Genomic DNA, 14304 nt, shown 5'->3' on the forward strand with positions numbered 1-14304 from the left:
TTTTCACAAGCGGGGTACGTTCTCACTGGAGGGAGCTGGGGAGTGATGTGATCTGTCTGATACCTTGACACAACCTTTGTGACTTCATACAGAGACTGAGCAGAGGGAAGAAGACTCTGTGAGCATCCAGGTGGAGGTGCATGAGTGGGCCGGGTGGCAACCCCACACAGAGGGGAACTGGCTAGGTAGGGAGATAGAGGCTGTGTTCTAGAAGGAGCCCAGAGGACTAGCAAGTATCAGGAAACAGGCTCTGCCCCGTCTCTGCAGTAGCCAGTGCCATGCTGGGCTCAAGGCAGAGCCCCTGAATTTTTGATAAAGGCTGATGACAACCCTTTGTAGGAGAAGGAAGGAAGACTCCTCTAGCTGGCAGACAGCTTGTCCCACACCTCATGTGTGAGGCTCCCGTGTGCAAGCCTTTCCCTATCAAGGTGTGTTGGGGGTGGGGCGAGCCAGGCCAAGAGTGTTTCTGAGAAAAAGGATTCGGAAGTCTCCATTCCTGCAACAGTGCTTCTACGGGAGCATGACGCCATCAGTCACAGACCTTTCGAGCCTCTTCACACTGTGTGCTTGTGCACCCATGGGGGAGCTGGAGGAGGGGTGGAGACAGAGAAGGGGGGAGGCATGGAGACAGGGAGGGGTATCATTTCCCAGTCTGATGACTGAGCAAGTCAAGGAGGCTTAAGAGGTTAAGGGACCAGCTGAAACATGTTCAGATGGTTAGTGGCAAAATGGGGAACAGTCCACAGCTCCGCCGGCCCTCTGCAATGTTCTCCATGCCCTAGGACCCCCAGCCATTCTTTATCTGCCCCCATCCCAGACACGACTGTACATCTGGAGTTGAGTTTTGGCTGAGTTTGGCTCTGGGTGGGAGGAAGCTAGATTTACTCATCCCTAGCTTCACCACAGATGCTGTCTTTTGCTGGATGTCAATGGGCACTCAGATTCTGCCTTAGCCATCAATTTTGGGGTTCTCAGTTGCCGTCTGGAGCTCTGCTGTCCAGAGTGATGAGCTAGCACCTATGAGCTCTACTAAGCCTCACCCACCACAAGACCCTGATGACCGGGAGGCTGACCAGGTAACCTCCTAGGTCAGCTGCAACATCTGGGAGATGTGACCTTCCAAAGTTCAGGAATTACGTACTGGAAGGGAAAATAAGACACTTCAAATGACTACAAGGTGCCAGGCACAAAGAAGGACCGTTTGCATGTTTTATAGCACAACAAAACCTCAGGAGCTGATCTCGCAACACTCTGATTTATATTAAGAAAACGGGTAACCAGAGGAACTATTTTGCCTAGAGACACACACCTGACAAGTGGCTGGGCTTAGACTTGAACCTGGATCTTCTTGACTGCTGTGCTATTGTTGCTTCTGTATGGACTGATGTGGTTATCTGTGATGAACTGTTTGGGTCTTGCCTCTGTCCCCGACAGCCAGGAGGTAAAAAGCTGGTGGTGGGTGAAACAGGCAGACTGACAATTTCTCTCCTCATTCACTTGTTTCCTAGGTGGCGTGAAACTCTGCTGAGCCAAGAAGCTTCTTGGGCTCTCTGGCTTTCTCGGAGATGAGATAGCAATGGAGATGGCAGCAGCACCTGCAGCAGGTGTGCAGGTGTGCAGGTGTACAGGTGTACAGGTGTGCAGGTGTACAGGTGTGCAGGTATGCAGGTGTACAGGTGTGCAGGTGTGCAAGTGTATAGGTGTGCAAGTGTGCAGGTGTACAGGTGTACAGTATGCAGATGTGCAGGTGTGGTGCAGGTGTGAGTCTGTAATCCCAACAGTGGGGAAGCTGACGAGGAAGACTGCGAGAGGGCCTGGGTCATGCAGTGAGACCACTTGAGGGAATCAGAATGGGTTCAGGATGTAGCTCAGGTCAGAGTGCTTGCCCAGCACGTGCAAGGCCCTGAGATCAAGCCTCAGTATTGTCAAAAGCTGATCCAAGGCAAGCTGGGTGTGATGGTGCTCATCTGCAATCCAGCACTTGGGAGGCAGGGGCTGGAGGTTTAGGAGTTCAAAGCCAGCCTTGGTTACAAAGTGAGTTCAACTTGGACTACACGAGACCCTGTTTCAAATGTCCAAAACCAATAAACAACTGAAATTTGGGTTGCCAGTGAGACCGCAGCTTTGGTCTGCAGGCACTTTTGCATCTGTATGCCCCTGCATGTGAGACTGTGGCCTGGGGGTGGGGTGGGCAGGTTATAGCTGCAGCCAGGATCCAAACCCATGCACCTATGAGTCCACCAGTATGTGGGGGACACCCAGGTGAATGCCTGAAAATACCAAGGAAGGAGCTGACTGAGAGTCCACTCTGCTGTCTGGAAGCCAGCAAAGAGAATGAGCCTCCGATCTGGAAGGGACTGACCTTTGGCCTGCACCTTTGGGTCCTCTGTGTATGCTAGAGGCTGTCATCCAAAAGGTTTTCTGGCTATTACTCTGATGCATATGCCATGGTGGCTGCTTACTGCCCAAGAGGAAGCTGTGCTGGGGACAGATTCTAGCAGGGTGGCCTCTGCACTTACTCCAGCTCTGTGGCTAGTGACCTTCATCACTACCATGTGACCTTGGGGAAGTCACTCTGCTTTGCTGGTCTTGGATGCCCTTCGCCTGCAGCTGGGAATGAGAATTAGGTTCCATCAGCAGTTCCCAGCACGGCAGAGGCCTCGTGCTGGGGTGGCACAGGCAGGTGAGCCTGGCTATTAATAAAGGAAGGAGCCGGGCACTTAAAGCAGATGCCAGGTCACCCCATTAATAGGCTTGCTCCACCCATTGCTTGAGTTCCCTGTGTATCCCTGAAGGTTAGAGAACTGAGCAGAGCTTCTAGCTGGAAATGGCTCTGCCTGACTCCATCCCCATAGCCATCTGACTAAATGATACTTCCCCCAGACCAGTGGGACCAGTGGGACATGGTGACATCTGAAGATACTTTGTGTGGTCACAGTAGGCGGAGGTATGCTATTGGCTGCTAGTGGTTCAAGGCTGGGATACAGTTAAAGATCCTTCAGTATAGGACAGTGACACAATACAGGCCCAAACACCAAGTGTTGAGGACTAGGAACCCTGCCCTGAGGGAAGCCGCCAGTGGCGATGAGCCTCGGGGCTTGTGGGTTGTCATGGGCTCCTGTGGGGTCCCAGAACCATTACTTATTATGAACATGGAGGTTTGTGATGTCAAAAATCTGTGTGAGCTGTGGCTCTCATTTCCTACAATTTCTTCAGACTTCCTCCTTTCAGACATGGTGCCATCATCCAGCCTTCTGGGAAGCATCAGGTCTGGGTAGTAGCCTCACCTCCTCCTCCTCTTCTCCGGAACCTTCCTTCATGTCTCCTACATCTGCAGCTGCCATTTATGGTCCCAGAGACTCTGGTGTGGCCACCTACCACAGGGCCCAGATGAGCCTCCGAGCTTTCTGGACTCCTTCACATAAAGCTAGAGGTCGAAACAGAAATTGTCTCTGCCAAGCATGTTTGTCGGGATGCAGACCCAGCACTAGAGAGGGGGAAGTAGCAAGATCAGGGTTCAAGTTCAACTCTGACTACACATCGAGTTTTCGCCCAGTCTGGGCTACATGAGAGCTTGTCTCAGAAAACAAAACAAAACAGCCATCTAATCCCTTTTGGATATCCTTGGGCTACCCTCTCGGGGCTATCCTCAGCCCACCTTGCCGATCTTTCTCCATCCACATCAGGTTTGGTTCAGCCATGACGGTGGCTGGACTAACAGTGTCTCCTGCTCAGGGAACAAATCAGCAGAGTGTCAACTGCTCCCTGAGGAAGTGTGTCCTGTTTGCAACAAGGACCCAGGGCCTCCCAGGTCTTAGGAAACCAGGTGTTTAGTGAGCTTGTGCCGAATGGATGGATGGACAGACAGATGGATGGATGGATGAATGAATGAATGAATGAAGTGTGTCAACAGGCAGGCAGCTTCCATTACATTTGTACAGCATAGCTGAGGTGTCCTGAAGGAACTTAAAAGCCCCTGGGTCTCCCACCGAAGCACTCAGAGTTTGGCTCAACTTGCAAGTTAAGGTTGGGGCTCCAGTGGGTGAGAAAGTTCCAGATTAGCTAGACTCCATATGTTAGAGCAGGAGACAGAGAACTAGCAGTCAACACAATGAGTCACTCCAGCCTGGCAGTGCTGGTCTTTGCCTCCCACATTTCTGAGACCCTGGGTCCTAGGACCAGAGGGCACTTTCCCACTTGGCCCTCCTGTGGCCACATGCATCTGGAGTCCTCAGAATCCGAGCTGCTTGGGGAGACTACGCAAGAGAGGTCTATTGTAGAGACCCAAGTATTGCACCAGAAAGCCTATCTGAAAGCCCGTGGCAGAGAGCTTCTTCAGAGCCAGCTCTGTGGTGGGAATCTTAGAACATCTCTTGGACCAGGGTACACCAAGATGTCCAGCTCTTACTAAGTCAGCTGGTTTCCAAAACTGGAGGGCTGGTATTCCCTCCAGAGAGAAAGGAGGGATCTTGGGATGCAGCTCAGTTGGTCCAGTGTTTGATCAACACTGCAAAGTCCTAGGTTCAGTCCCCAGCACCTGCATGACTGGGACATGGTGGTACATGCCTATCTGTAACCCCAGCACTCAGAAGTAGAGGCAAGAGAATCAGAGGTCAAGCTCATCTTAGTATATAGAATTGAAGGCCATCCTGGGCTACATAAGACCCTGGTAAGAGACAGAGAGAGCTGAGGGAAGGACAATAGAGGCCATCTGGCATCTGTGAGTAGATGAGAGAGGGGACATTCAAATGACAGGGATGTGAATGACAGCTGCTGGGCGAGGAATGGGAAGAAATGCACCCCTATTGTGGAATAGCTGTTGAGTGTCCCCCAAATTCATATGGTAGCCTCTTCAGTATGGACAGCAGTGCATGGAGATGAGGCTTGGGCATGATTAGATTTATGAGACCATAAGGAAGGGGTCTTCATGGTAGCATCAGCTCTCTTAAAGGGACCGCACAAACAGCCTCCTCCGTCTGTTATGTGAGCACTTCAGGCAAGTGGCCATCAGCAGATCAGGAAGAACATTGCACCAGGAGCCCCGGAGCCCAGGAGCCCAGAAACCAGCCTTTCCATCTCTGTCTTCCTTGAACTCTAGAACCATGGAAAAAGAAAGCTAATGTGTAAATGGCCTGACTCTCACATCTTTAATTATTCTTTTAGGTCAGCAGATTTGGTAAAACATCCCCTTAGCTACCCTTTCCCAAACCTCAGTGGATTACATTAAAGGAACCTAGAGCTGCCAGAAGGTGGAAGTGTCTACACTGAAGCTGATGTGGGCTGGGAAAGGCAACCACAACACAGGAGCTCCGTCCATCTTGAACCTCAGCTTCTCTACCTCTAAAAGGCAGAGAACTGATATTTACCTAAAAGTGTTGTTGGTGACTACACACACCTATATAAGTCTATGGTAAATGGTAACTACTATCAACACCATAGAGACATGGGACCAGAAGGTGGCACCTAAAAGCAGTAGGGGTGGAAGGCCTGCTCTGGGCACTACTACCCACTGTAGCTGGACTGGATGGGCTGTCTCTAGGTAAGTGCAAGATAAAAACGAATAAGAGGCAATGGTCCCAGCACAATTTGGGACCTCGCAGCTGCCAGGGAGAAGCTCTTCTTTATACCCAGACTCTCTGGTCTGGCTCATCCCTGAGTGTGGCGTGAAGACCTCTACTCCACATCCCACCGACCATGAAAGAACTCGAGGTGTATGAAGACCACACGCCCCTCCCATCGCTGGGCTTAGGATAGGGCTTAAGATAACCAGATCCTAACAGCAGACACCCTAGTTAGCTGCTCCCTTCTCACACACAGGCTACAGGACTAAGACATCGGCATTTGTAATCTGTGTGTCACTGTGGGAATGAAGGTTGGGGACACTAGTGACAATGATTCTGGCCAGCCACAGGAGGTGAGTGTGACCAGGGTGAAGAATCTTGCCTATCCTCACTCCTTACATTCTAGAACTTTGTATCTTCCCCTTCCAGTGCCTGGCCCTCGGATGGCACAGAAGAAACAGAAGAGACACCCCCAGTGTCAAGACTGTCTTGTTAAGGTTCTGACAGAATCGTGAGTTTGCTGGAGGCGGCTTCATCTTTGGGTGACATGGGAGAGGGACAAGGGAGGGAAGTATGTTGTTCAGACTCAACCTTGTAGCATGAGGTCTCTTAGGGGCCTGGGCCTCAGGCGCCTGTTTGTGCTTTGGGGTTTGTGGTGGGCGTGGAGCCTTGGCAGATGGTTCTATGCTCCTGCTTCTGTGCCCAGGGTCGTCTTTCCCCTCCATGTCCAAATAGTAGCTCGGTCTCTTGGTGACGGAGCAGGACAGGATCTACACCTTCCACATTCCAAAATGACAAGAAATTAAACACTCATTGATGATGCCTAGGACAAAAATGGCTATTTCTCCCTCTGTCCATCTCTGACCTTGTCCAGAGATAGACAAAGAGAAGAATATTGGGGTGAAGGTAGGTTGGCAAGAGCAGAAACGTGACTGGTGGGGACAAGCTAGTCCGGAACCCGATGGAAGGAAAGCGTTGTACATTATTGCTTCCAAATGCCTTCCTGCCAACCACCCGACCTTAGGGCTGGGCTCTCCTGAGTAGCCAAATACATGGTTCTTCTTTTAACGGTAACCCAGAAACTGCTGGGGAAAGGGGAGGGTAACATGGCAGGAAGGGCTCTGTAGTGACAGAGGTTCAAATCTAGCCCAGCTGCTTCCTGCTTGGGTGTCCCATAGCGGTTCTTTCTTGCTTGCCATGAGGGGTGAGGGAAGGACCTCGGAAGGGCGGTGTGAACCTGCTGGGAGCACTATGCACCCGAGACTTCTGACATTTGTCCAGTGGAGAGCCAGGTGGGTGGAGGGCAAGGCCAGCTCTGCTAAAAGCTGGGCATAGCAGTTATCGCTGTCAGGTGTCTCTGTGGATACCTTAGCACTGAGGCTTGGGCTCTCCAGGTCTAACAGGCAGGGGAAACGTTCAGAAAACTGAACTGGCCATTTGCGAGTTGCCAGCAAATCCATCTGACACCCCAAGCTGCACCTGAGGCACTTAATCACTGCCTGCTGCAGTCCGCTTTAGCCAAAGGCTTCCTCTTTTCAACTCTACCTCTTAATTTAGATGTCATGCTTGTGTGTGTTGTGTGTGTGCAGATGTCTTGTGTGTGCAGATATCATGTGTGTGCAGATTTCATGTGTGTGCAGATGTCATGTGTGTGCAGATATCATGTGTGTGCAGATATCATGTGTGTGCAGATGTCATGTGTGTGTGCAGATATCATGTGTGTGTGTGTGCAGATGTCATGTGTATGTGCAGATGTCATGTGTGTGGAGGTGCAGATTTGAGGTGCAGATGTCATGTGTGGTGCAGATGTCATGTGTGTGCAGATATCATGTGTGTGCAGATATCGTGTGTGTAGATGTCTCGTGTGTGTGAAGACATCATGTATGTGAAGGTACAGATGTGAAGTGCAGATTTCATGTGTGTGCAGATGTCATGTGTGTGTGCAGATACCATGTGTATATTCAGATGTCATGTGTGTGGAGGTGCAGATTTGAGGTGCAAATGTCATATGTGTGTGGTGCAGATGTCGTGTGTAGTGATGCAGATATGTGTGTGTGTACAGATGTCCTGTGTGTGGCGATGCAGATGGTGTGTGTGTGTGTGTGTACAGATGTCATGTGTGTGTATGGTGCAGATGTTGTGCTGGGAACAGGTGCAGATGTCATGCTTATGTGTTTGTGGGGGTTGCTAGAAAACAGGAAGAAATAGTGCATTTTAACCCACAAAAGCTAACAAAGTAGCAGCAAACCTACAAAACACTTCTTGGTGCCTCTAGGGTGTGGCCTGAGGTTAACTATCCTGTCCTGGTCTCGGCCCCCGGCCATGTTCTGGCTGTCATCACAGGAGGCATTGGGGGCTCTGGGAGCTGTCGGCCTCTATACTGTGTTAGGAGAAAAGCTGGCTGTTCCCGCCCAGTTATGGATTTGAGTGTTGGACAAGGAATCTTGAAGCAACTCTCACAGTCCTGGATCTCAGGGGATGCGCTAGCCCTGGTACACTCAGTAGGTACAGCCTGCTCACCCCTTAGAGCCCCGCAGAGCTTCGGGGAATAACAGAGGCAGCCCAGTTCTTCCCATGAAGTCCCCCAGATGGCTCCCTCTGCCAGGCGAGCCAGCTGTCCTGATGAGCTCGGGGCTGTCTTGATGAACAGTGAAGTTCAAACGGCTCGAGGCAGCTGGTAAGATGCTAAGTGCAGCGTCAATCCTAATTAGGATGAGGGATTAATAAAGGAGGCATTGGAGTCATCATGCAAGCCAGGCTTGCCGGTGGTACAGTTTCCCCTGGGAAACAGGAAGGTCTCAGCTCCGTGGGTTCCTTGGGGCAGGGGTGGGAGGTGGCACGATCCCCTATAGGACACATAGAATCTATCCAGTGGAGCCTGGGAGGTAGAACACAGCTCTGCAGCCCTTGCTCTCTGTCTAGCTCAGGTGGCATGGTACATAGTGACGTGGGTACATTCTCCAGATGAGAAGTGTAGGTGTTCACGATCTGAGCAACTGTATACCCAAAATTATGTTTTTTTTCTTTCAGAAGAAAAGGGGGTGTCATCATGGGCCCACCACTTCCTTTGTGAGCCGTGCTCCCCCCCCCCTTAACTCACACTTCTGTCATCTACAAACCACCCGGAGCTAGCATAAAGCAGCCCTGATCTGGAGTCGGAATTGGGGGACAGAGATGGACAGGAGTTCAGGGTCTGGCAGGGACAGTGTGGGTGGGGGGGGGCATCATTAAGTAAAATCTCACAATGCCTCCTTTCAGATGACTCAAAACGCAGCCAGGAAGGGCTATCTTTCTAAGAGCTGGTCCCAACCTCCGGTCGCATCCCACCACACTTAAGTAGCTGAAGGGAGGAGAAGAGGGAAGAATTTCCTCAACGACCCAGGGGCGGAGTGCACACAAGAGAAAGGGTGACGGGGAAAGAAACAGTACGCAAGGATTTCTGAAAAATAAAAGCAGTGGTCGCTAGCTCCCCTGCTCTGTCCTCAGTCTCAGAGCCAAGACCAAGCAGCCGATCTTGACTATACAACCTGGCAGGACCAGACCGCCCCTCCGCAGACACCTGTTAGTTCGAGTTTCACAGTTGGGCATGCGGGCGCCAGGAGGGCTAAGAAGCCCAATGCATTTCCGGCGTCGGAGGTTTCTGCCTCGCGCTCCTAGAAGCTGTCCCCACAATACAAGAGACCCAATCCGGATCTCTAAGGCATTTCAACCACAGCACACCTCTCAAGTCTCTGCATCCTGGGGGAGGGGGGTCATAGAGCCCCGCCCTGCCCTGACAGAGCGACCACACCCCTCCCAGCCCACTCTGGGTCCGCTGTTGACTCCACGCTCCCCAATGTGGTTCCTACGGAGGTCTCTTGCTGACTTCGTGCTGAGGGACAGTGACCCAGGGGCTTGCTGTTTCAGTTACGGAGACGCGGCGTGGCTTCCCTCTTGTCCCCATCTCGCGCAGGAAGGAGTGAGTCTGTGGTCTCGTGAAACACGAGGACAGGCAACTGGAGCTACCTGGCTCCCCCAGACTCGCTTGAGGCCCAACCTGTACCCAGCCCTTACCCTTTCGGTTGGGGATTTGGAGTGAGCGCCTAGGTGCCCCGGGGCTCCCCGCCCCCGGCCGGCCCCGCCCCAGGATGGCCAGTTCCCATAGCAATCGCACAGACACCGGTTGCCAAGCAACCCCTCCTCCCGCGTCCGCTTTCCCCCCAACCCTAGACTCCTCCCGCCCCCACGCCAGCCTCCACCTCCCCCAGGGGCGCCGGCGAGGCCCCTGGAGATCGCTCCGCTCTTGGGTTGCGCGCGCGTGCGTGAGTTTCTGTGTGTTTCATTGTGTCTGTGCGCGAGGGGGTGTGCGCGTGCGAGCCTAGAGTTTGTGGGATCGGTGTGTTGGGGAGGTCCCCAGCCTGGAGAGACCCGAGGCTGCTGCACCCGTGTCCACTCGGATATCCACCCTCCCGGCTTCAGGTTCTTTGTGTCTCGCGTGGAGCCAGCGCCGCGCCCACCCCTCCCCCGGCCCACTCCCCGGGGCAATGTGTGCGTGTGCATGTGTGCGTGTTATGTGCGTGCGCTGGGGGGCAGGGGTCGTACCTTCGATGCAACACACCCGCCACAGTCCCGAATGGGTGAGGTCGCCGCGGGCGCGGCGGGGCGGGGGCCCGTCGTCCATGGTCAGGTTGGTGCCGTTGCAGATGTGCGCGCTGGAGTACAGCCAGTAGTCGGTGCCGATGGCGATGGCCATGAGCGAGAAGGCGGCGAAGGCTCCGGCCGTGGTCAGCAGCATCTGCAGCCCGCGGTCGCATCGCACCATGGTGGGCGCCTCATAGTCCGCCGCCCGCCGGCCCGGCCCGCCGCGCCCGCCCGCCCTCCTCCCTCGGCGCGCGGCTCCGGGGGCTCCAGGGGCTGGGGGGCCGAGGGCCGGGGGGCGGCGCCGCGCTGCGCGCTCCGACCCCGCGCCCCGGGCGTGCCTGCGCTCGGGCTGCGCGGGGCTCAAACTCCGAGGCGCGGCGGCGAGTGAGGGCTGCGCGGGCTACGCGGGCCGCCGGGCGGGTTGGCGGCGGCGGCGGCGGCGGCCGGGGGCTCCTCCCTCTCGGCCCGCCTTCCCCTCCGCTCTCGGCCCGCGCCCTCCGCGCCTCCACCCACCGCCCGCCCGCCGCCCGGCGCGCTCTCTCGGCGCCGCCCCTCCGCCTCGGGCCCCGCGCTCGCTCTCCCCGGGCCGGGATTTTCCCTCCCCCTCGCTCCCCTCCCTGCGCTCACGCGCGCTCTCTTTTCTCTCCCAGGCTTCATTCACATTATTAGAGCGAAGGAAGCCGAGGGAAAGAAAGATTGGTTCCCTGGAAGGACCCCGGGGAAGCCGCGTCTCCTGTTACCCCTCTTCCCAACCCGGGACAGCCAGGATCTCCTTAGTCCCCCGGAATTCTGCAGTCTGTGGGATGAGAATTGTATACCCTTTCCTCCTTTCCCCCACGGCCTTGTGCCTGTACCTGGTTATGAAGGTCTAGGCAGGGATGTAGTGTGAGACTCCTCTGGTTTCCAAAGGCCCCAGATGTGGGTCACAGACCGGAGACATTCTTTTTGGACCAAGCCAGATGATGATCACCTCCACTCCAACCCAAGCAGCCAAGGGTTTCTAGCAGGCTCTGGACTTCTTCGGAGGGGAACTGAGGATGTGACGCACTACACTACAGTCACACTTCTGATAGCCCCTTGCTGGTAGAGGCAGAGACACCGCAACTGCATCAGTCTTGTAACCTCCAGCTGTTTCTTCTCCCTGGTACAGCCTTCTCTGAACCTTTACTTTTTCTTTGGTTGGCTTCTTCTTCAGCCTAACCGGCTCTTCGTCACCTCCCCTTAACCTTGTCAGACTGCCTCAGGCCCTCTGGCTTCATCATTTAATTGCCTTTGAAGCTGGCGGGATCCCAAGCTAGATACAGTCCTTGGAGTCAGGCTCCTTCCTCACCATCCAGCCCCAATCCTCATCCCCCGCAGGAGGTCTGAAACCCACCGGGGATCTCAGGCGTTTTCTTACTTCACACCGGTGTTCCTGTTGCATCCTTGAGGGTTGTCCCGTGGGCTGCTATTCTGAACCCCTAGAAATCGAAAGATACATGGAGAGCTGCTGCCCTTGCAATTTTACTTCCCGGTGGCACCTTCCCAGCTCTCCTCAGAGAAAATTAATGACCCCAGGCTGGAAGCACTGTTCTTCCTCTCTGGAGAGTGTGAGCTCTCCCTTCGTCTAAGATGTGTATAGCCATGTGTCGTAGCAATGTGCAAATGTTTGCCCTGGGAAAATGATCTTTTGTTGGGAGAGGGGACTATAAACAAATAGAGAAAAAAAAAAAAAAACAAGAATAATAAAGTGTGAGAACCAGGCTGACTACCCTAGTCAGCATTGCTGGCCCTTTCCTCTGCCTCTGGGGGTGTCTGTTCTGCCTTCCAATGTTTCAAAGGACAAGAATCACTGCTTTTCTTCCCTTAAAAAATTCACTGTCATCTAGATTGGTCTTCTATACACAGCAGGTACCCGAGACACGGCTGAATGGACCGGAAAGCATGAGATGATTTCTCCTGGCTCAAAACAAGGTTGCTCACCTCTGTCTCCAGGAGCCCCCAAGATGAACTCAAGGTGCTGTGCTCTGAGGGAGACAATTTCCTATCTTTGGGAGCAAGTCTCTGTTTTAGAGCTAATCCTTAGCAGCTGGCCAACACAAACCTGGTCTCCTGACTGCTGCTCTCTGAGGAAATGAGGTGGAGAGCACACACTCACACCCCACAGCTGGGAGCATTAAACAAGGTGTGAAAACCCAGGTCCGAGTCAACCAGCTGCTGGTTACACAGAGGCATCCTCTGGCCTGTTCTAGTTAAGTCTTCTTCTAGGATCTTGGCAGAAACCAATGCAGTGACCTAATTGATCTTCCAGGGGGTGGGTGGGGAGTAGATTTCCCCTCATGCCTTCTTCAGTAGATGTGAGATATTATCCTTCCACCAAGTAAGCAACCCTGAAGTCACACAGGAGGAAGGACAGAAGTCTTTAGCTCTAGGAAGCAGTTGGACCAGCCTTTGTACTACACCCACAGAGGGGCTCGGAGAATGTTGGAGAGATCTAGAGATGATGGGACCTGGGCTTAAGATCATGGGTACTGAACAGATTGACGTGGACAAGCCATGACCACCTGGGAGAAAGGTTCTTCTCCAGTTTGCCTTTCAGATTTGCTTTGAAGGTCTCAGCCTTGGGCACGCATGCGCTGAGCAGCCATTTGTGGATGAGTGGCACATGCCACTTCTTCTCTCCTTCTTGGAGGCAGGGACTAGGACATGCTATGGGCACATGTAGGACATTCTGTGGGTTGTCACTATCGCCCCTCCGCATCTTAGCACACCCGGACAGTCAAGGGGAGAAGGGGAGAAGCTTGCTAAAGCTTTTACCCCAGAAGGTCAGATCACAGCTCAGCTCCCGAGGATTGTTGTCATTTCCTGTTCTTTTGAGAGGACCCTGATGGGGGCTTGCTGGTTTGCCTGTCTATCAATGATCACCCAACCTGCAGCCACACTTGGACTTGAACTTGGGTGGGTGTGCACTGTGGAGTCAAATAAGGACTTGACCGCCGGCGAAGATGCTGAAGCAAACTCCAGGCTGTCTGAGGCCATTCATCATGCCTGGGTGAACACACTGAAATCTGGAAATTTCTGCTCAGCTAGATTCAAGGCTTCTAAATGGCAGAGTTTTGCTGCCTGGGGACCCTAGAGTTTTCAGTGTCCCCTGGGTTGCTCCCAGACCCAAGAGAAGGATATAGCCAACAACCCTTGCTTGCTAGAAGATTCTGGACTAGTCTAATTCCAGAGTGATAGGATACTTGGTGTTTCTTCCAGAGAGCCACCTATGACAAATTGTACAGTGACTACATATTTTATTGCCCCCTGTATGGTCATAAAGGTGGGGCATGAGACCACCAGTTGAAGCTGTTCTCCAGAATCATCACCCCCCCCCCAATTCTGAGTGGTTCTTTCCTCATTGGTTACGTCTGGTAATTGCTTCAAGTCTTCACTTTCCACAAGCTGTGAAGATGGAACCATTATGAGTGAAATTTTCACAGTCTCAGATCTAAGGATCAGCGGCTGCACCAGGCGGTTAGTGAGGAGAGAGAGGAATTCAGTCCTGGGCTGCTCATGCTGCTTAACACGCATGTCAGAGCATGAACGACAAAGTAACTGACCTGGCAAGGCCGGGCTACCTGGAGGGGCAGCTGGAGGAGAGCCCCCCCCCCACCAGGAATGCAGACACCGAGTGGTGTCTCCAACAGCCTTTATTAAGGGCTTTGTCTACCTTTGTCCTCCTGAAAGAACAACCTCTATGTGGAAATGCTTTGCGATATCTCATTTCTATGCTCAAAGCAGATGGTTGTGGTGATTTCAGGAAGCTTATCTGGGGTGCGGGGCGGGCGGGGGGATGGGTGAGAGCCTGGGCAGCGTCTCAGGCACCTAAACAGAATGATTTTGAGTTTCTATAGGCAAAGGTTAGAGATGAGTCTCAGAATGTTCCAGGGCTTGACTGGGGGTGGAGGAGGCTTATCTACTTGGAGGCTGATTAGCATCCAGAAGAATGCCTCCTCCATCAGATTATGCAAAGTCGCAAAGAAAAAAAAAAAAAAAAAAAAAAAGCTTTCTATTCTTCCTCATTTCAGAAGGTTCCTCCGAGAGCACAGACCAGAAAATGTCTCTTGGCTTTGTGGATTCAAGTTTATTCCATTTCATT

The 14304-nt window shown here is 53.1% G+C and overlaps 1 protein-coding gene across 1 annotated transcript in view; it reads right to left on the reverse strand.

The window, feature by feature from the left end:
• Window positions 1-10362, reverse strand: part of CACNG4 (calcium voltage-gated channel auxiliary subunit gamma 4) — a gene marked incomplete at both ends in the record, with an annotated part of 55909 nt that extends 45547 nt beyond the window's left edge. Inside the window, one exon of the mRNA XM_080924537.1 lies at window positions 10143-10362. Coding sequence (XP_080780663.1) covers window positions 10143-10362 — 220 coding nt within the window. The remainder of the gene's footprint in view (window positions 1-10142) is intronic.
• Between the last annotated feature and the right edge of the window lie 3942 nt (window positions 10363-14304).

Source organism: Micromys minutus, assembly GCF_963924665.1.
Source record: "Micromys minutus genome assembly, chromosome: 10".
Taxonomy (NCBI): Eukaryota; Metazoa; Chordata; class Mammalia; order Rodentia; family Muridae; genus Micromys; species Micromys minutus.